Below are 21,139 nucleotides of genomic sequence, written 5' to 3'. Positions count from 1 at the left end.
AGTCGACCTAAGAGATCAAAGGTTCCGAGTTTGATTCTTATTGTAGCGCTTTGAATGAAAACGTAACGGAGATATATGAATGTGAGTTCTTTTAATTAATAATTATTGGTATTAAGTATTAATATATATAATCATATTAGTATAGAAGCACATGGGGGAGGTTTATATAGTTAAAAAATGAAGTTAGAAGTTTGATATGAAAACATAATTAAGTTAGAACCCTAATATAATATTTGTAGCATTGTTTTGTCGACTCCATCGTCCGTCCACGTATTACGCCTACGGCCTTAAATTAATCACCAACTAGGAGTCCTTTGGAGTTGAAGGAGAGGGAGGGAGAGAGAGAGAGAGGTCAGCAAGAGATAGAGAGGGTCGTCAAATTGAGTGGCGAAGGCCGAAGGGTTTGTGCTTGTGCTGCTTCTTTAATTACTTCTTGGGTTATATTTATAAATATATTTTGTGGTCGTCGCAAACAGGAGGAGGAGGAGGAGGAGAGGGAGACGAGACCTAACCAAGAAGAAGATATCAGAAAAAAATAGCTAAGATTCAGCTGCAATTTCGGTCTCACTTCATCTTGTGCTGGTCTATGGCAAACTTTAGATTTGTTTCTTCAATCACCGAGCTTCGTAAAGGTATCACTTCCAGATCTCCGTCTTTATTTGTCGTTTCGACTTCGATATTACTTTTTTACACTTCTAAATTCTTAGTTTCTTTCATTACATGTGTTGGTTGTGAAGCCTTTGCTTCCTCGAGATCGATTGGAATTGACCTTCCGAGGAAATGAAAGGACGTTTACTTCATTTTTATTTAAACCTTCTTATTATCTGATTCGTTTTTTCAGAGGTAGAAAGATAGAGATAATCTCTTGGATTTTGTGCTTCATTCTGATTCTGATTGTGTGAGGGTAGTAGGTCTTTGTTTCACATGACTCCTTAAAGCATATGATTAGTTAAGATTTCTGTTTGTTGTCATATAATTCAGACTTAGGAACAACGTTAGCAACTTCAATTTCATTAATCAATTGTTGTTGATACAAAATGTGTTCAGTCTGTATTAAATGCATTCTACGCTGCTTTGTTTGACCCTGGCTTCTGCACTTGGCGTAGACAATAAAAAACTTGTACTTGCTCATTTGAATTATGCAACAACTTAAGGCCATAAGTTGCATGCATACTCTCTAATACTCTTGGTTGGTAACTTTAGTTGTAAATATCCGTTTACCATATTTATTAGTTGCTATTTCAGTCAAATTTAATCACAACGACTGTCGTTTTCAAAAATGGGCATTTGGTTTGGGATGATGAACTTTGTCATTTTTGTGTGTGCTTCTCCCTTTAGACATAATAAAAACAAGTCATTTCCCTTTTGTCTTTTGGTGGGATTATCCTTTAGAAGATCTCGCTCTTATTTGATATCTATTCCCATCTTTTTCATATTGAGTTAGAAACTCTTGCTGTTGTAGCTGATATTTAATTTATCTAATGTTTTTGCAGGATTTGGCTAACAAATTGTGCAATCTTTATACATGTAAATTTATAGTTTTATTTCCTTATTTTGCTAGAAAAGTTAGAGTGATAAACAGATAAGAAAACAAGGATGAACTTGTCTACTAAAAAAGGGACCATTATGAGTGATAAGATAGGTACTACAAGCAGCGTCAAACCTTTGAACCCAAATGCTGCAGCATTTGTCCCATTTGCTCTCAGATCATCGACTGAAAGCTCCAACAAAGCTGATATCCTTTCAAGCCAGACATTGGGAAAATCCGTTATTGATAGATCCGAGTCATTGATATCCAATATCTCTGACGACGAAATTCACCAATATTGGCGTCAACAGCTTCCAGATGATATTACACCTGATTTTGAGATCATGGGCCAAGACGAGCATCACGGGATTAACAACCTTCCTTTTGCGAATTTATGCTTGCAAGAGAATCAAGACCTTGCTTTGAAAGAGCAGGTTGAATTACCATTAAGTGGTACTGTGGGCAACAACTTTGCCAGTAAAATGAGGTATTCCGTGCCTTATGGGGAAGATGTTTCTTCTACTAACTTCATCCATTTGCCAAATAAACCATGGGATGATTCTGTCCTGAAAAATGACCAGCTTCTTACCTCCTCTATTGAGGGTTCTCTCTACAATGGGAGTTCTGTAGCCGATGCCCTGGATGAACATTCTATGGTGGAACACCCAAACCTTAATCCTTTTGAGCTTATGGCTATGCGATTTCCTGGTTTTTCCGCAGAGAGCCTTGGGGATGTCTATATTGCTAATGGATGCGATTTGGACCTGACAATTGATATGCTTACTCAACTAGAGGTATGTCAGACTTATCTTCTTCTCCAAATGCCTCTTCTTGAACGTCTAGTGATTTTTCTTTGCAGCAATATGTGCAATGATATATCATGTCAATAAATTAAGTTAGATTGAAAGTTTGTTTATATTTGCCAGATTTTAATACATTTGTTGAAAATAGCAAAAATCTGATTTATGTGAGAAAATTTTGGTAACATTGGTATAAATGCCATAAATGGCAAGCAGGGATATAGATGTTTCTTAACCTTCAGTAAAACTAGTTTCTTGGATTTTTTAGAACCATTTTTTGAAAAAAAATATTGTAGGATTAGTAATTGGATTATTTGGGTTAAATGAAAAAAAGTTTCTTATTAGTTAATATTTTAAAATGTTATAAAGAATAAAGTAAGGGTAATTTGGTATTTTAGTTGATAATTTGATGTAAGAAGTCTTTGATAATGTGATGGTGGTTTATTTGAAACAATGCCCAGATATGCGAGTAAGATAAAGCTAGTTTTATCTTTCATGGTGCATGTGAAGGGGATTTGCAGAATGTTCCATGTAGATGTTCGTTCTTTATTCGTTCCCCTGATATTGCATGCGTTTTGTGGTGAAACAGACTTGTTTGATTTTGTTAAACCATGTAGTTTGAACATTCAAAGTTTTGGTACCATTAATAGTATTATTGGTTTAATTTTAAAACTCAGCTTGATTTTAATGCGGTGTTCTAAGCCCATTTGATTTGTTAATGTAGTTGCAAGTTGATAGCAGCAGCTTTAATCCGAATCAGAACTCAAAGGCCTTGTCAACTCCAAATTTCAATGGACTGGATTTTCCTGCACTTCCGGTGTCTGATAATCAAAATGGTGCGGGAAGATATTTTGGGGAAGATCTCCATCAACCATTTAGTCCTTATAAGTCAACCAGCAAGGATAATTTGCTCTCGTTCACGACTAGCTCAACAATTCAACCAAGAGGTGCAGTAGACTTTGCATCAGCAGTTAGGAAAATGGCATCCCGGGAATCTAATATAAGGAAATATGATAGAAATGGCTCACCTGTTGCTTCTACTACCGTGGGTTCAAGCAGAAGCTCAAATTTGTTGGGGAGTTCTTTTAGCAATGTGCAGACTAGGGGCATTAGTGGTGATGGGTTTCAAAGTCGAACTTCATCGCGAGCAGCCCCTTCATGGCTGGAAACTGGTGAAGCAGTCGGTAATGTCTTATGTTTATTATATTCTGATTTAGACGCTGGACAAATTCTTCTTCCTGTACGTATACATACTTTAACTTGTTGATCTGGCAGCAAATATGTATTCTGAGATGCGGGAGGAAGCTCGTGATCATGCACGCGTACGTAATGCATACTTTGAACAGGTTTGTGTCCTCCAAAACGGCTGTAAACCCTTTGTGCTTTGGATTTATTTATTTTGGGAGAGATGTACAATTTTCACTTCAAAGTGTATGAGCTGTTTGTTAAAAAAGTATACAATATTTTTGTTCAATTAGGATTTGCCAATTTCTTGTCGCATTGAGATGGTATTATTGAGTTTTAACCCTGTATGTTTTGGTTACTTTAGCTTTTCTTTACTTTGTGAACACACAGGCACGGCAGGCCTACCTAATTGGCAACAAGGCTTTAGCGAAAGAGTTGAGCGTAAAAGGACAACTACACAACATGCACATGAAAGCTGCCCATGGAAAAGCCCAAGAGTCTATTTACCGCCAGAGGTTTGCTCCCACTTGAGAGAAATCGAAACATTATTTATTCATTAATGTTTGTTTGATGTACTTACTGAGAAGAAGATTCCATAATTTGACAGGAACCCTGAGATTCAGGGGAATGGTGGGAGAGTAGAAGAAAGAATAATAGACCTACACGGGCTTCATGTGAATGAGGCGATCCCTGTTCTAAAGAGGGAGCTGGCTCAACTGAGGGCTGCAGCTAGGTCTGAAGATCAACGGGTGCAGGTTTATATTTGTGTAGGGACAGGCCACCATACTAGGGGTTCACGCACCCCTGCTAGACTCCCAATTGCTGTACAGCGATATCTGCTCGAGGAGGAAAGCCTAGATTACTCTGAACCTCAGCCCGGTCTGCTCCGAGTAGTTGTGCGTTAAGAAGGCAGCAGCAGCAGCAGGTATAGAAAGCTTTTTTTTTTTTGACAAATAGATAATCGAGCTATCATCAGATCAGTGATCAGAAAGAAGAAAAAAAAATAAAAAAAAGTTCATCTGTACATGGAAAGTGGTGAATATCGGGCAGATGATGAAATGGGAAAACTGTATAATGTAACTCCAGATGATGATCCATAGGAGCAGGAGAAGTGAGCTTGTTTTTGTTGGTTGTTGTAATATTACTGTAAGTTCTTACTTTGTTTGTTATTCCTTGTTTTTTTTATTGAATATTTCAATCTCAAGATGTATCCGTCAGAAATTCACTTTTAGTATTCTATATCTTAGGTTAAAGCAACCCCCATTTCATAAACAAACTGATTTATATCTTCTCATTATCTCAACAACAATCCATCTATCTCAAATGGAGAGTTACTTAAAAATGTGACCATTTATAAACTTGTAAAATTGATAATTTACTTAGAATGGTAGTTTTTATGAGGGTTTAATTAAATTATTGTTATTTTTAATTAAATATAAAATTAATTAAAAAAAATAATAAATTTATTATATGATTGTCATTTATTTGAATATATATATATATTTTAAATTTATAAATATAAATTCATTTAATTGATGTAATATTGTAAAATAATTTATAAATATCATAAATAAATTGTAATAATTATAAATGTAGTCCATTCAAATGCCGTCAGTCACGTGAAGATTTAAAATATTGGTTAAGATGTAGGTAAGCTTTTAAATTAAAAAAGAAATCATTTTCATTTATTATTTATTATTTATTATTTATTTTCTTATGACTAGTTTACTTTCTTTACTGACCCATTAATAAAATAGTTTGAAAAGAATAGTCTTTTTTTATTTTTTAGGAAGGAATTGTTTAGAGGAGAATAGATCATATATCTCTACCAAACAAACAAGACAAAATTGGTATATATAATTAATAGTATCGTATCCAATAACTAAGAATACCAGTTTCATTTAAACATGTCAAAATCAAGACGTAAGCTAGAAAGGAAAGTCATATCTATTTAACCCCAAACCCACCCATTGGGCCTTGTTTGAAATTCACATTCAATTCCTCATTGATCCGTATTTATTGTGATGAATTTACTTTTGACATCCAATTCCTTAAATGAAGAGATAAATTTATTAAAGAGTAAATTAATTAAATGACAGAAGAATGTAAAAATACATAATATTTTTCTCTCTTAATTTAAAAAAGAATGAAAATTACATTTCAAACCAAACAATTTTAAGAAAAAGTGTACTCAACCTTTTTACTATTATTATAATTACCTTACTCTTGGTTAACTAACTTAGTTCTACTACATGCACTTATATATATATAAAGTTAAACTATTACTATTTAACTACCTTACACACAAACAATGGCGGAGGAACAAATTAATCCCTTGTCCATTTTCATCGGAAGGGTCAAGAGACAGTTTTCGGACATCATCAAGTCGTCGGGAAACCTCAAATATGACAACCTTTGGATATACCTAGCAACAATTCCGGTTTTGGTTCTTGTTATTACCAATATCGGAAATCTATGGAGGAACAACGGTACCACAAACTACGATCTTGCCTCTTTGCTCTCCTTCTTTGTTGTCTTTGTCTTCATTCTCTACTACACATACTTAATATCGCGTCCCCGTTCTATCTATCTCATCGATTTCGCTTGTTACAAACCAAATGATGATCTTAAGGTAGTTTTGTTTTATTTTTTTATTACATTACATATATTTTATATTATATTGAATAAATATAATATGTTTGTATTATTATTAACAAAATAATATAATTTAATTGATTAAATATTTTGTTAACATAAGTTCAAATTAATATGGCATGGCAGGTGACAAAGGATGAGTTCATAGAGCTTATAAGAAGGTCGGGAAAATTCGACAAAGAGTCTCTAGAATTTCAGAAAAGGATCCTTGGGTCTTCCGGTATTGGAGAAGAAACGTACGTCCCGAAATCTATCGGCTCTTGCGAGAATATCGCGACGATGAAAGAAGGACGAGCCGAGGCTTCAGAGGTGATATTTGGAGCCCTAGATGAGCTCTTCGAAAAGACACCAATCAACCCGAAGGATGTAGGAATCCTCATTGTGAACTGCAGTATCTTCAACCCCACACCTTCCTTATCATCCATGATAATTAACCATTATAAGATGAGAGGTAACATTCTCAGCTTCAATTTGGGTGGAATGGGTTGTAGTGCTGCCATCATTTCTTTGGACTTGGCTCGAGACATGCTCCAAGCAAACCCTAATTTTTATGCTGTGGTGGTCAGCACTGAAATGGTGGCTTACAATTGGTACCCGGGCCAAAACCGATCCATGCTCATCCCTAACTGTTTCTTTCGAATGGGCTGCTCGGCCGTTTTACTTTCCAACCGTTTTCGTGACTACCCTCGGGCAAAGTATCGCCTTGAGCACATTGTTCGCACCCATAAAGGTGCGGACGACCTAGCCTTTAGGTAACTAACTGAATGATCAATAAAAAAACATTTTATATATAAGGGTTAGATCCAAATCTAGAGGAAAAACCTCAATACATTTATTTGAAATACTTTTATTTTCCAAATATTTCTTTAGTTATATATATAGCGACAGTTAATAAGTTTTCGTCGCTAATACACATGTAGCGACGGTAATTAAGTTTGTCACCATAATAAACATGCAGGAGTGTGTACCAAGAAGAGGATGATGAGGAAAGACTCAAAGGATTAAAAGTGAGCAAATATGTCATGAAAATAGGAGGAGATGCCCTAAAGACAAACACCACCACCCTCGGACACCTCGTTCTCCCATTTTCGGAGCGACTCCTCTTCTATGCCACCCTTATCCGACAATATTTGTCCGGAGCCATGGTGTCATCCAAGAAAACCAATTTTAAGCCCTACATCCCTAACTATAAGCTGGCTTTCGATCATTTCTGTATGCATGCATCTAGCAAGACTGCGCTCAACGAATTGCAGAGGAAGCTCGAGCTGACCGAGAGGAATATGGAGGCGTCGAGAGCCACAATGCATCGGTTTGGAAACACTTCGAGTAGCAGCATATGGTATGTGTTGGCTTACTTGGAGGCCAAGGATAGGGTTTGTAAGGGAGACCGTGTTTGGCAGTTGGCATTCGGGTCTGGATTCAAGTGTAACAGTGTTGTTTGGCGGGCAATACAAGGAGTGAATGGACCGGCCACTTCGAGCAACAATCCGTGGATCGGGTCAATAGAGAGCTACCCGGCTGCTATGAACTAATGTTATATGAGATGAGCTTAATTATTGATTTAGGGAATATATACATATATATAATAGTTAATATATATGGAATAAGAGGACTAAGTAATGTCACATAAATATTATATCTTACCTTTATTTATTTTTCAAATTTTTGTGTATAATGTAAGTTATAATATGCCATAATTAACTTAAAGAAAATTTGATTTGAATCTTTATAAAGATGAAATATAAGAAATAATTTTTTTTTAATTAAGCTCATTTGTGGAGATAAAAATGATATTCCAAATTATAAAATATATATAGCTAAAAGGATTTTGCTTTAGATCCTAATGTTCTAAAAATTTGGTAAGTTATCTATTTTTTTTTTTTGCCAAGGATGGTGTAAACTAGGTTTTGTGTGAATTAGAGAATTGTTTTGATGAGAACGTAGAGTGTGACTATTTTGATATGAACAATTGCAAATTCAAAATCATGGTATTGATGGTCAGTTTTCATAGTAAATTCGAAATGTGTTATAACATAACACCAACAAACATAACTTTCACATATGGAACCATATACATAGTAGTAGCAAACCTTTAAATTAATGCTTCATTTGACAACTTTTATTCTTACTTTAGTAGCACAAAATAATACATTTATTTATGGGTTTTGGGCAAGGAGATGATCTGCAGCAGCTTGCATGACCAAGACCAAAGGCTGAATGTTTACTGCTGAAGCATTGGCTGCAAACTCTTCCTTTAAATCATACTCTATAGTGGCTCTCGTTATACAACTGCTCTTGCTTTTCTCGATCACTTCGAGCCTTACTCGATAGAGATTGAACCCGCTATCCAAATATCCTCCTTCCACAACCTCAGTTTCTTTAACTCGATTCTCATCATCAACCTTAGTGTATTTCTCCTTGTATGAACTAAATCCCATTATCCCTGAATTAATTAATCAAACATAAACTTCTAATTAATTTGGTTGATTTATATATAAAATCATGCATGCAAAGAGAACATGCCTGGTTGAAGCACGAGTTCGATGATGGTGCCGACACCTCCATCACCTTGAATGTTTAATGTTAGGATGATGTTTTTCAGTTTTTCTTTCAAAAGATTTGGAAGCTCAAGCGAGCCATACAATTTCCATGCTTGATCTGCTCCAACGTTCACTTCAATCTCCTCTTGGACTCTTCCCATCATGATTCTCTTTCAAAGTCTATTTTTGGCCTGCCCAACCAAGCCAAGTAATTAATATATATAGCTAGCTAGATATCATAGAATTGAATCTCAACCGCACAGATTTGGTGGTTGTAAAGTTCTCATTCTTATCCAATTCCTTATATAAGTTTTTCAACACTTAATAAAACAGTGAGCTCATAAATATAAATTGTTTATATGAAAGCTATTTAATAATTTGAAGGGATTAATAAATAACTTTTTTGAAAAGCTACAATATATTTCTCAAAGTAACAACTTCTAGTTAGCAGTGTTGGTTTTGACATTAAAAATAATTGCTGAGGAACCTTTTAATATGTTTTATTGAGTCTGGTTGAATTTCAATATTGCATTTGGATTAATGGATGATGGAGAAAACAGCTTGGGCAGAACTAAAAGAGTATGGTCATTTGTTTTTTTATTGATTTCTTTAACAAGTATTCTTTTTGGACCACAAAGTTACATCTTCTCGATCAATGTATTTTTTTTTTTATCAAAATAAATATTATACTTTTTTTCTCAGCAAAATTCAGATTTTCTTGATCAATATTTTTTTTCGAACTTCTTTAGTTAAGTTTTGTTTTTCTAAAATATAATTTATCATGAGTCTATATATATACGAGAGAAGTTTTTTTTGTTTAATGGAATGAAATGTGAGGGGGTAATAACACCTTTAAATAATGTTTTTATTTAAAAATGATTTTTTCATAACTAAAGGAATGCTTGGTTCATAAAAATGGTATAGGAATACTAATGAGAATAATACCGTTAATAAATGTAATAATATCATTACAGTGTTTGGTTTGATTATAATATAAATTATAATATTGTGTTTATTTAAATAAAGTTAATTTTGATAATTATTAATTTATATCATTATATTTTAATAGTTGATTTTAATATTTGAAATTTCTTATATATTAAAATTAAATAAATGAGAATAATTAAGATTTTAAAATACAATTTTTTAAAATAAATAAATGCATGTCAATGATTTACACATTTTTCAGTTGACCTAACAAATAAAATACTGAAAACCAATAACTATCAATTTAAGCATTATAATTATATAACATTATTTTCAGAATAAAAACAAAAAAATAATATTAATATTATTTAAGAGTATATTGTAACAAAGGAAGTGAAGGCTGCAGTAAAAACATAGAAAAAATTAAAATGAGTTCATTCTCCAAATTTTGAATGGATTGGATGAATTCAAAATATATAAAAATTTAATTAAATGTTAATTAATAAATTCTCTAACCAAATTTTAATATTGAATAATTTTCTTATTAAAAAAAAATGTAAACCAACTCTAATTTTCATATTCATATTATACTTTCATAAATATTTTTTTATAATAATAAATTAATATATATTATTAAATTAAATAATATAAAAAATTACATTTTATTTATTATAATATAATATATTTTATAAGTATTATAAATTTAGAAAATATATTAAAATAAATATTACTATAATATTTTATTTTTAAAAATATAATAAATCTAAATAACAATAATAATAATATATATATATATATATATATATATTAATAAAAATGCTATAATTTTAACATAATAATAACTAGACAACTAAATTATATAATTATTAGATTTAACTTTTTTTTTTTTATATAATTATTAGGTTTATAACTTTCTTTTAACCTAATAAATATCTACTTATTTCAAAAATATTTGAATTGATTATTATAAAACCTATCAACTTATATTAAAAAAATTAAAATTAAAAAAAAGTTAAACATGTAATTATATAACTTTTTTTGTTTTGTTTTTATAATTTATATATTTTTTGTTTTATTGTTATTATGTTAAAACTGATGTATTTTTATTAATAATATCTATAAATTATTATTTATATTTATTATATTTTAAAAAAATTAATATACTAATATTTTCTAAATTTATATTATATAATAATAAAATAAAATATATATTTTTATATTATTTAAATTAATAATATTATTTAAAAATATTTATTAAAAATAATATTATAATATATTATTATAGAAAATTATAATTATTAAATATATTATATCTATTAATATAATTTGTAAATTAATATTATATATATTTATTTATTTGATGTATTATAATTTAAAAATTAAATAAAAAATATTTTATTTTTAATGTAATGAATTGTAAAAGTTAAAAGATTAAAATTTTTGTAATATATATTATTAGTCTATAAATTATATAATAATATATATTAGTAATATGTATTGAATTATATAAATAAATAATATTTATTAACAAATATAATATATTTAATAATTAGAAATTCATATAATAATATATTTTAATTATTATTTCAATTCTAATATATATTTTTTAAATTAATAATACATTTGAAAATATTATTATCTTATAATCAAGTAAAATATATTTTTTTATATTATTTAATATATATTTATAATGAATAATAATACATATATATTTATTCTTATTAAAAATAAATCAAATAAATATTATAATATATAAATTTATAATAATTAAATATATTATATATATATTAGTATAATTTTTAAATTAATATTATATATTTATTTATATAATTTATTATTAAATTTATTATAATATGTTATAATTATATAAATTTATCATTTTTATTAATTATTAAAAGTTTGGTATATTTAAATTATAAGAAAAATATATTTGGAAACAAAAAAACAAATTTAAAAGTTTTAAAAGTGGAGAAGAGAGAAAATAAGAAGTGATGTTATAAATGATAGGTGTTTATTTTTTTAATAAATATAGATGAATTTTACTAGATAAATACAACATTTTTTTTACATAATTAAATAAAAATAAAATGATTATATTTATTATAAATTTGATAATATTTATTATATATTTTAATATTTATATATATAAACCAAATATTAATATTTTCAAAATTTAAAAAAATATATATATAAAAGAAATTGATTATATATATATATATATATATATATATATATATATATATATATATATATATATATATATATATATATATATATATATATATATTTCAAAATAAAATTATTAATATATTATATTATAATAAAGTATAATATATTTTTATAATAATAATATTATAGATTTTTATCAAAGAAAAGTATTATTATAAAATTTTATATTAGTAAAACAAATATAATATATTAAATTAAAATTTGGAATATAGTATAAATATATTATATATATAGTTGGTGAATAATAATAAATATTTATTTCTTATTATAAATTTTAATAAAAATAAAATAAATAAATAAATATTTTATGATTATAATGGTTAATAAATTATTATTATACAATTCAATATATTATAATATACTTTATTTTTAAATTTAAATAAATACTATTGTAATATAATTGAAATTTAAAATCTTATTTCAATAATTTAAGTTTATAATATTATTATTTATTAAAATTATTATTTTTAATTAAATAATTAGACAATTTATTAATATATAAATAAGTACATAAACAATGCAAATCAAATAAATAATTTAATCAATATATATATAGTTATATTGTATATACATAATTTAAAACTCATATATTTTTTATAAAATATATAATAAAAACCTATATTTTTTTAGTATATATAAATTAAAGCACTATAAATTTTTTTAATAATAAATATTTTAAATAAATATAATTTATAACATTTATAAATTTGATGATACTTAATTTTATTTTTATAATTTTCTGTAATAAATTCTGAGTTTAGAAATTTAATTCTACTTGTATTAATGTAGTTTACATTTTAGCACAAATTTACAAAGATTATTATTATAAACATTATATAAAGAATATGTATGTGGAGACAATTATAAAATTATACCAAAATTGACTAATAAGCTTTAAGATGAACACATGATTTTTTTAGTATAAAAAACAAATAGACTTATGTTTATCAATGATAATCTTGAAATAAGTTGTAATTTTTATAGTCATAATTAATGATAAGTTTTAAGATTTTTCCTATATCACCTTTTACTTTTTCTTCCATTGGCCCTTTCAATCAATCAATTCACAAAATAATGATAAATGTAATTTAATAAAAAAAATATTTGAAAAATTGTATATGGTAGTTAGAGATGCAAAAACATGTTGGTTGTATAGGCAGCATGTAACATGGATCTTTAAGAGTGCCGCATGTATGATGGACCCAATACCCATTCAGAATTCAGATCTTCCCTTTATCTTTATGTTCTCTATACACAACACCTAAATTATGTCAGTGGGTGGGGGCCTTTTCAAACTTTAGATCCATCTCATTTCCAGCTTCTATTTGCTAAGCTATGTTATATCATGTTTGTATACAACCCCAACAATTAATAATCCCATTCCATACCATTCCTGTCAAATTATGTTTAGTTTCATTTTATTACATATAAGAAATGCAAAATTGTCATCTTGATTGATCCTAGAAACATAGGTTGATAGGTAGAATTTGAAGCAATATACTTCCTGCTGTACAAACGAATTGTAACCAATTACCAATTCTGCTATATTAAACAAATTGCATTCTTTTGTCCTTTCAACACACAAAAACATTGAAACCAGAGTAAAGAAAAAACATATAGAAAAATAAAATCAAATAAAAAATTACCAAATCTCTCTTCAAACTTATGACTCTGGGGGATAATAAACTTCTTTGTGAACATACAAAGAGATCTAACATTCCCTTTTGAGTTTAAAACAAATCAAATCTTCCCTTTTAGAATGAACTCCTTTTTTTTTTAACTTACAAGAATAAGTTGGATATTCTGGGAAACATGACCAACATTTTAGTGAGTTCAAAGGAGGAAACATATTGGCCTTTTTCTATGTGTAGGGGAAATTTTCATTTTTGTTTTTCTCCAAGAAAAAAAAAATAGAGTATACAAATGATTTTCTTAAGACGGCAATCAGATTGCCTCTAGTTCTTTAGAGAAGAAGTACGAGTATCAGATCTTTGTTTGGTACCTCTTGTAGATGTTGTTGAAGCAGAAGGAGAATGTGACAGTGAAGCTCCAGGACTAGGCAAAGATATGAAACGCGTCGAATGGCTCCTCAACTTCTTCTTTTCCAACGCCTTGTCTTCTGATCTGACTTGCCGCACCTTAGTCTCATTCAAACCAGCAGGAAGAACACAATTGCAAAAGAAACCTTCAAAAATACACAAGGAAAATGTTACAATATGAGGTTAAAATTGAAGCTAGTCTGACCCAGATTAAAAAATTTATTGACGGGATATCTGTAAGATCCGGATCCAAATGTGTTTTCAAATAAGGTCAATGAGCTTGAGTAGGTGGTGGGGCCATCTTAAAATAAACAAAGAATTGCATTAACATGAGAGACCATTTGGTAAGCATAGTAAGAATAAAATGTAATATTGTTTTCTAATCTTTGTCACTGTCTAGCATATGGGAGCCAAAATAGGAAATAAAATATTATTATAAAACCAGATCTAAAGCAAACTGATAACCCCGACTCTGAATGTCAACTCAACTCCCAAAAACTGAAAATTTGAAAGAAAAAAAGCGTAGATATTAAGATGGAATTTATATGTAGGGGTAAAAGGAAGCAGGTAGTCCTAAATTTAGGTTAGTAGCTAGATTGCTTCTGTTGCTAATCAGCAATATTAAAAGGCACTTTAATTAAGATGAGTAAAATGAAATATTATTGAGCAATGCCTCTAATAATGTGATACAATTTGGATCAGATAAAATAGTGAAACCAAATTAGGATTTTGTTACCTAGACGAGCAAGTCGATTAACCCAATTAGGAATTGGTCTTTCTGTCAACCGGAGACATGCATCATTGCAGAAGTGGTTACAATTCTTGGTGATAAGATGATAGGTGTTTCCTGAATACTCATCTGCAAGTTTCTCCATTAGTGAACGCACCTCTTTAGGATCCATGTCTGTCTTTCCAATCAAAATCGACTTTCTGAATGTAAAACCAGGGCATTTCTTTGGTTCTACTTCAAATATTCCAGTTGTAGGACGTTCATGAGCACCAAAGGCGTATTCAACTCCATTCACTACCCAAAGTTAAAAGTTGAAAAACACCAACCAATTCAGCATGAATTTCAGATTAATAATACAACAACTTCATAGTCCATTTCTTTCTCTGAATGGTGATAATTCATTGAAAATGGAGAAACCTATTTAACTAAATAAATCAACAATAAAATGGAAATTGATATCCATATTCCTCAATCTAAACCTATTTAACCTCATTTTGCCACTGGATGACAAATCTACCTACCTACACACACAATTATAGCACAAACATTGGCTAAATATATACGCTCTGATTTTCATTCTCAAGTTCAGAAAGAAACAAATCAGCAGGTTAAAGGATTAAGCTCAATAAAGAAACGGCATGTAAGATCATTCTTAAAGCTGAATCAATTCCGTAACTGAAGCTAGTGCAAGGTGAAACCTAATCACTAAAATTTCAACCGTAATAATTAATCAGCGAGCTCTCAATACTTGTCATAAAATTATCGTACGACTAGATCTAAGCAACAAGTATCGAGAGAAGTATAAAAAAGGAAAAAAGGAGAATGACCTTGTACGCCGGAATGGTAAACGCCGAGACCAAACCAGTAAGCGTAGCCATTGATAGGAGTTAGATCGTAAACATTAAGATAAACCGGAATTTTGCCTTGCTTCGTCTTCCTCGATATCATTCTGCACAGCATCCCTTTCCCCTTTCCTTCTCTGCTTCTACTTCTCTCTCTAAAATTCAAACTGTTAAGGAAATGCTAATGCATCATCGTCTTTAACAATTCAGACTTGTATTAATAAATAATATGGACTAATAATTAATAAATAAATCTACTCAAATTCTCCCTCTCTCTCTCTCCCTTTCTTCTGTTCAGACTCGATGAGGACTCATTTCTCTGCTAAGTATTTTTTTAATCTGAATTTTATTATTTTTATATATCTAACTTCATTTTTTTCAATTTTTTATTAAGACCAAGTTTATTTTGGTGGAAAATATTATTTTGATTCATTTTAATAAATCTGTTTGATAATATTTTTCTATCATAATTCAAAATAATTTATTGTATCTTCATCAATTTTAGTATTTTAGTATTTTTGTTATTTGATATTTTTTTAAAGTATACATGAAGTAAAATCAATCTTTTTAAGAATTCGATAATTTCTAAATTTACACTACTCCTTAAATCTAGGTTCCACCGGGGGTTAAGGGAAGTGGTTCCCACCTGTCGATTCTCTCTTGTTTACTATTTTTTTTTTAAAATAAAATATATAAATATTAATATTGGTGTGTATATATATATATATAAATATAAATTGGGTCAAATTCAAATTAGACAAAATAGTTAGGTACTCTTATTTTGACCATATTATTGGCTAAAAATAGGAGAAGGTCATATTTAATTTATAAACGTAATTTATTGACCAGGAAATCAAAAATATCTTTGGTTTTGTTGTTATAAATAGTTAATGCTTTTTTTTTCTTCTATTTGGGCAGCAAAAATAACTACCATTATTGCAAATTTATAATCCATTTCCATTCTCACCAAATTTAATAAATCTCTTACTTTAATTAATCTGGCAAAAGTAAGTGCAAGACTTTTGCTTTATTGAGAGAGCTTTTATTTTAAAAAAATAAAAAATGAGATATTTAGTCGAACTCTTGTGGCCATACTCTTTCGAATAGCTTCAATTTAAGTTTTTGTGGCCATATTCTTTTGTTTTAATTACAAAATAAAGTTGATAAATGTGAAAAAAGATAATCAGGAATATGTAATTAATTCAACTAATATCCTACTTTAATTATTTTGTTTATAGAAAGTTTATAAAGTGACATTAGTTTGGCGATGAATCGGGGTCGAGACTACATAGGTGCAAGTTCTAGTATACTATGTTAACATTTAGTCACTATTAATGGCTACCACACAAGCTTGAGGACCCTCAAAAACACTAGATTAATTAGGAACATATGTTTTCATGGATAGGAGATAGTAACCAGACACAAAACACTACATGGAAATGTTCCCTTATCAGCTAAATAATAGAGATCATGTGGCAAATAAAATGACACCACATCAAGATTCTGATATATATTACCCAAAATAGTCATACGATTATGGAAATATAATAAAAAATGTTTTCCATGTTTAAGCAGTCGGTAGAATATAGCAATGATCAAGTCTCAGGTCGAGTCGAGTAGAGCCATGTGTACACAAACAAGCTAGCCAACCCAACTGGATATTTACAGCAGCAATAATAAGGGGTAGTGGGGCATTTTCCTATTTGGTTAACCAATAAATCAATATGAGGAAGGTGCAGACTGAAGCTATCAAAGACAGGATAATGGTATCCATGGACTTCTTCTTTTTTATAGAAGAAATAATGTTATTCACCTGCAAGTGTCAAAATCATTCAAGGGTCAACAAAAGCAAACACTTTTTGTGTTGTTTAATCACAGGCTCAAATATGACAGGCACAACTCATAAAATTTCTTGTAGCAAGAAAAAATAAAGTAAAAGTCCATCCCATCAAGTTGACTTGGGCCTTGTTTGATCTGGGTTTATTTGAATAACCGGGGATGAGTTACTTTTAAATAACCCCGTTTGATCTAGGTTATGAAAATTAAGGGTATAAATATATAATGAAATAATAAATATAAGTTATAGTGAATTTTATGAAAATAATCCCAAATAACCAAAACATAAAACAAGGGACAGCTCAAGAACATTAGCAAAAAAAACAAGGAATATCATCTGCATACCGTTGGGAGGCGGCTACTGACATTGCTGAGCTTTGAATTGATGCCTCCAAATGTTGAACGTTGATACACAAGTGTTTTCATTGTTTCATGAGCTTGTGAAATCACAGAATCCATCTGCAGAAAAATAATAATAATAATATATAAATATATATGACAACTTTTCAAAAAAAATCACCAAATGAAGTTCAATCGTACTTTGCATACTAAATATAAAAAAAAAAATCACTTTAACTTTTTACTTTGGCAATTTTTAACTGTGAAAAACTATCACTTTATAAAAAGGCTAATATGATTTTGATTAAAATATGAGATTCAAAAGTTAAAACAGTAAGAATTAAGGGGCGTTGAGAAACTTAATCAGAGGTTCTTGACTAGGTAAGAAGAAGAACATCTGCTTTTAAAAGAGGTTAACTAGGTAAGAAGAACATCATCTGCTTTTAAAGGAGGTTGACTAGGTAAGATGAACCATCTGCTTCTAGAGGAAACGTTTAATATGATCATTAACAAAAGACCTGTTTCAAGTACAATCATATCACACTTTTCTTTTTTGCAACAACTTTTTATCACATTTGTTTCATTTTAAAACATCTTTGAAAACAGGGTGCATCAGAACATAGTATCTTGATACGCCTAAAAAGGCGTCACGATAGAATTGTTCTTCCAGATGGAGGCGATGTCAGATTGGGATCGGTGAGGACTCAAAAAATATCGTTTTGAAGAGATTGAATGAAGGTAGTGTGATTTCTGTTGTATACAGTCAGCTACACCTCTCATACCAAACATATGTGGATTTGTTGTGTATCCAGAAATTCATACCCAGTTTTTCAGTCATATCCAGATCCATAAACAAAAATTATTCCAAATATTTTAAGCCGGAGGATTGATTCATGACTTCATATCATTTTCTAATAGTTTCAGCTACTGAATGAGAAGGGAAACAAAGAAAAGAAAAGGTGCACACGATCAAATGCTGCGAACCCTAGCCTGAACTGAAATGCACCAATGTACCAGGAGAAAATCAGTATTCTATCGACTTAAATTGATATTTAATATCTAGCTGTGTTTTTAGGGACCATGGGAGGAAAGACTTGATGTACAAATTACTTCAATTAGCTGTTCTTGTATTAGTTTGTTTAATAATGTAGCAATCAAATTTATCTATATATATCTAGCCTGGATACCTGTCCTGTGCTTCTACTGATGTTTGCATGTTCCTTAAGAAGACTCTGCTGCTCATATGATCCACCATTGTCTTCCAGATCTAATCCCGTCCAATCAAACTCCCTGAAATCGTCCAGCAACGAAGCATGCTCCTTCTTTGCTCGAAGACTAGATCGGAGTCGATTAAATTCCTGCAATCAAAAATGACAATAGGAAATTTAAATAGATGATCAAATGAAACTATAGGTGAAAATGACTACCACCATCAAAATCAAATCAAGGCTGACATTAAATGTCAAATCTGAATGCAAGCACGTGTTGGAAACATTAATAGCCAATTGACGTATTCTCTCACAAACTCAGGATAATAAGATTAAAAAAATGGGAAGAAATTTATTTCATTTCATCTTTTTTATGCAAATACAGCTATTCTAAAACCTAGACCTTTAAACTCTAAGGTGACTCTTAAATTTCTTAATCAATTTTATTTTCAACGCGCATGCATTTTTAATTGAGGAATAGGATTAATCATCTAAACTAAATAACAGGGAAAACAAATCATGCACCAAACAAACTTAACTGAATGAAGAATATGAAGAAACCCTTAAATATCAAGCAATCTTTTGACCAACTTCAGAAGGAAGCAAAGACCCAACTTATGATGCACATTGGCAACTTTGAAATGATTATACCAGGTATTTATATTGTTTTAAAATAAAAGATGTTCATGATAAAGCATTAATGATTTTACATTTTTCATTCTCTGTAATTGGTGACATTTAGAATCATTGCTCCTTCTCTATTTTTGAAAATGATACATGAATTCTTGCACTTTACCACTGAGCTATGGAGTCTTCGTAATCATTCTTCCTTCACGATAAAAGCATAACCACAAATATTTCTTAAACATTGATTTTCCCTGTTTTTATTATTAATTTGTTCAGAGTTGTTATGAATTTATTATTACAACAAATGAACACTGTGTATCTGACTATTTTATTTTTTTCTTCTCAAAAGGTATAAAGAAACAGTACCTGCCTAAGATCTTGAAGAATCTCTTGATGACGAGTCAATGTGTGAGATAATACTTCAGAACCTCCCGATGACACCCAAGAATTCATCTGCGATATTACTTGTTGAAGTTGTTGCAATAACTGATTTATCGTAGGCTCAAGATCGTTATCCAATGTATCATCAGCTTTTGTGGATACTAATTTACGATAAGCATGCATTTGTTCATCCAACTGTGCTTCAATGTTTCTCGCCTAGAGAAACATCATCCCAGATAAAAGATATAACTCAAGAAAAATAACATGGCAGACAATAAGATATATATATACCAAAAGGACATATATAAAGGAGGGGAATGATAATGTCGTAATATGCGAATATATATATAAGTTGAAAATGACCAAAGCAACATTCATTGCCATCTTATTTGTATTCATGAAAGGCAAGATCCAGGAACAGTCATTAACTCCACTTTGAGTCTATGAGAATAAATACTAGTAATGATATGGATCGCCATTAGAGAAGAGAACATAAGTAACGGTACACAATTTCCAAGCAAAATACTCAATCATTTCGCATTTGAAATCATAACCGCGACAGCACAGATAATAATCGTGAATCTGCTGATCGATCAGGAGGGGAATGTAGGAAGAAGAGAAACGAGAGAAAAGGAAATGGATGACAGAAACATGAAAATAAACCTGCAGTATGATCTGGTGTATGTATGAATGAACATATTAATGTATAGGAATGGCGAGAGATGAGATAATCACACCTGTTTCCTCAAGGAGTCCCAAGAAGTAAGCGGATCCATGGTGAGAAAGAAGGATTGGTCTGCTTCTGTTCTTCTTCTGATAGAATTGAAATCCGATAACAAGAGATCACACAGATGGAGGAAGAGAAAGAAGACGTGCACACAGAGATTTGTTGTTATTTTTAGGGAGAGAGAGAGAGAGAAGAGAATCGTGAAAACTCTAAACGGAAGGCAGACTCAGTCTCCACTCTCCACTCACCATCGCTACCAACGTTTGTTTGCGTTGTGATTCGCCATGCGTGTCCGCTCTTTCATCTTATTTGAACATTTTACTTTAAAATTAAGTGTCATTTTTAATGACTTAATTTAAATTAAATAATAAGTTGTTTTTATAAAAAAAAAAAATTAAATTAAATAAAAAAAATAAAACATTTAGATTGAAATTGAAATTGAAATTTCAGTTTTTTTTTTTTTTCAAACCTTACCATTTGGGATGTATAAAAGGTGAATTAGTAATGAAAATCATGTGTTCAAATTCTCAACCAATTTACTATTTA

The 21,139-nt window shown here is 29.9% G+C and overlaps 5 protein-coding genes across 7 annotated transcripts; 2 read left to right on the top strand and 3 right to left on the bottom strand.

Moving 5' to 3' along the window:
• The first annotated feature begins 284 nt into the window (after nucleotides 1-284).
• On the top strand, nucleotides 285-4,715 carry LOC124929105 (polyadenylate-binding protein-interacting protein 7-like). 3 transcript variants are annotated; one of them, XM_047469377.1, is made up of 7 exons: nucleotides 285-401; nucleotides 477-632; nucleotides 1,494-2,322; nucleotides 3,053-3,512; nucleotides 3,604-3,674; nucleotides 3,904-4,028; nucleotides 4,121-4,715. In XM_047469377.1, the coding sequence occupies exons 3-7, from the start codon at nucleotides 1,597-1,599 to the stop codon at nucleotides 4,416-4,418; spliced, it is 1,680 nt and encodes a 559-aa protein (XP_047325333.1). In that variant the 5' UTR covers nucleotides 285-401; nucleotides 477-632; nucleotides 1,494-1,596; the 3' UTR covers nucleotides 4,419-4,715. The 3 variants fall into 3 exon arrangements, with proteins under 3 accessions (XP_047325333.1, XP_047325334.1, XP_047325332.1); XM_047469378.1 differs by having other exon boundaries at nucleotides 328-632; nucleotides 1,562-2,322; XM_047469376.1 differs by having other exon boundaries at nucleotides 329-632.
• Nucleotides 4,716-5,824: 1,109 nt separating this feature from the next.
• Nucleotides 5,825-7,700, top strand: LOC124928752 (3-ketoacyl-CoA synthase 10-like). Its single transcript, XM_047468999.1, has 3 exons — nucleotides 5,825-6,145; nucleotides 6,295-6,920; nucleotides 7,127-7,700. Exons 1-3 carry the CDS (start codon nucleotides 5,825-5,827, stop codon nucleotides 7,698-7,700), a joined length of 1,521 nt encoding a protein of 506 aa, XP_047324955.1.
• A 575-nt stretch (nucleotides 7,701-8,275) lies between these two features.
• On the bottom strand, nucleotides 8,276-8,909 carry LOC124932837 (norbelladine synthase-like). The gene is made up of 2 exons (XM_047473523.1): nucleotides 8,692-8,909; nucleotides 8,276-8,611 (listed from the first exon to the last, which is right to left on the bottom strand). Exons 1-2 carry the CDS (start codon nucleotides 8,870-8,872, stop codon nucleotides 8,325-8,327), a joined length of 468 nt encoding a protein of 155 aa, XP_047329479.1. The 5' UTR covers nucleotides 8,873-8,909; the 3' UTR covers nucleotides 8,276-8,324.
• Nucleotides 8,910-13,479: 4,570 nt separating this feature from the next.
• Nucleotides 13,480-15,740, bottom strand: LOC124931076 (deSI-like protein At4g17486). The gene is made up of 3 exons (XM_047471465.1): nucleotides 15,461-15,740; nucleotides 14,640-14,927; nucleotides 13,480-14,049 (listed from the first exon to the last, which is right to left on the bottom strand). The coding sequence occupies exons 1-3, from the start codon at nucleotides 15,591-15,593 to the stop codon at nucleotides 13,820-13,822; spliced, it is 651 nt and encodes a 216-aa protein (XP_047327421.1). The 5' UTR covers nucleotides 15,594-15,740; the 3' UTR covers nucleotides 13,480-13,819.
• Nucleotides 15,741-16,943: 1,203 nt separating this feature from the next.
• LOC124931633 (Golgi SNAP receptor complex member 1-1-like) lies at nucleotides 16,944-20,858 on the bottom strand. Its single transcript, XM_047472147.1, has 5 exons — nucleotides 20,604-20,858; nucleotides 19,852-20,082; nucleotides 18,838-19,008; nucleotides 17,657-17,770; nucleotides 16,944-17,288 (listed from the first exon to the last, which is right to left on the bottom strand). Exons 1-5 carry the CDS (start codon nucleotides 20,640-20,642, stop codon nucleotides 17,175-17,177), a joined length of 669 nt encoding a protein of 222 aa, XP_047328103.1. The 5' UTR covers nucleotides 20,643-20,858; the 3' UTR covers nucleotides 16,944-17,174.
• Nucleotides 20,859-21,139: the final 281 nt, after the last annotated feature.

Source organism: Impatiens glandulifera, chromosome 3 (genome assembly GCF_907164915.1).
Source record: "Impatiens glandulifera chromosome 3, dImpGla2.1, whole genome shotgun sequence".
Classification (NCBI taxonomy): Eukaryota; Viridiplantae; Streptophyta; class Magnoliopsida; order Ericales; family Balsaminaceae; genus Impatiens; species Impatiens glandulifera.
This window is presented reverse-complemented; position numbering and strand designations above follow the sequence as displayed.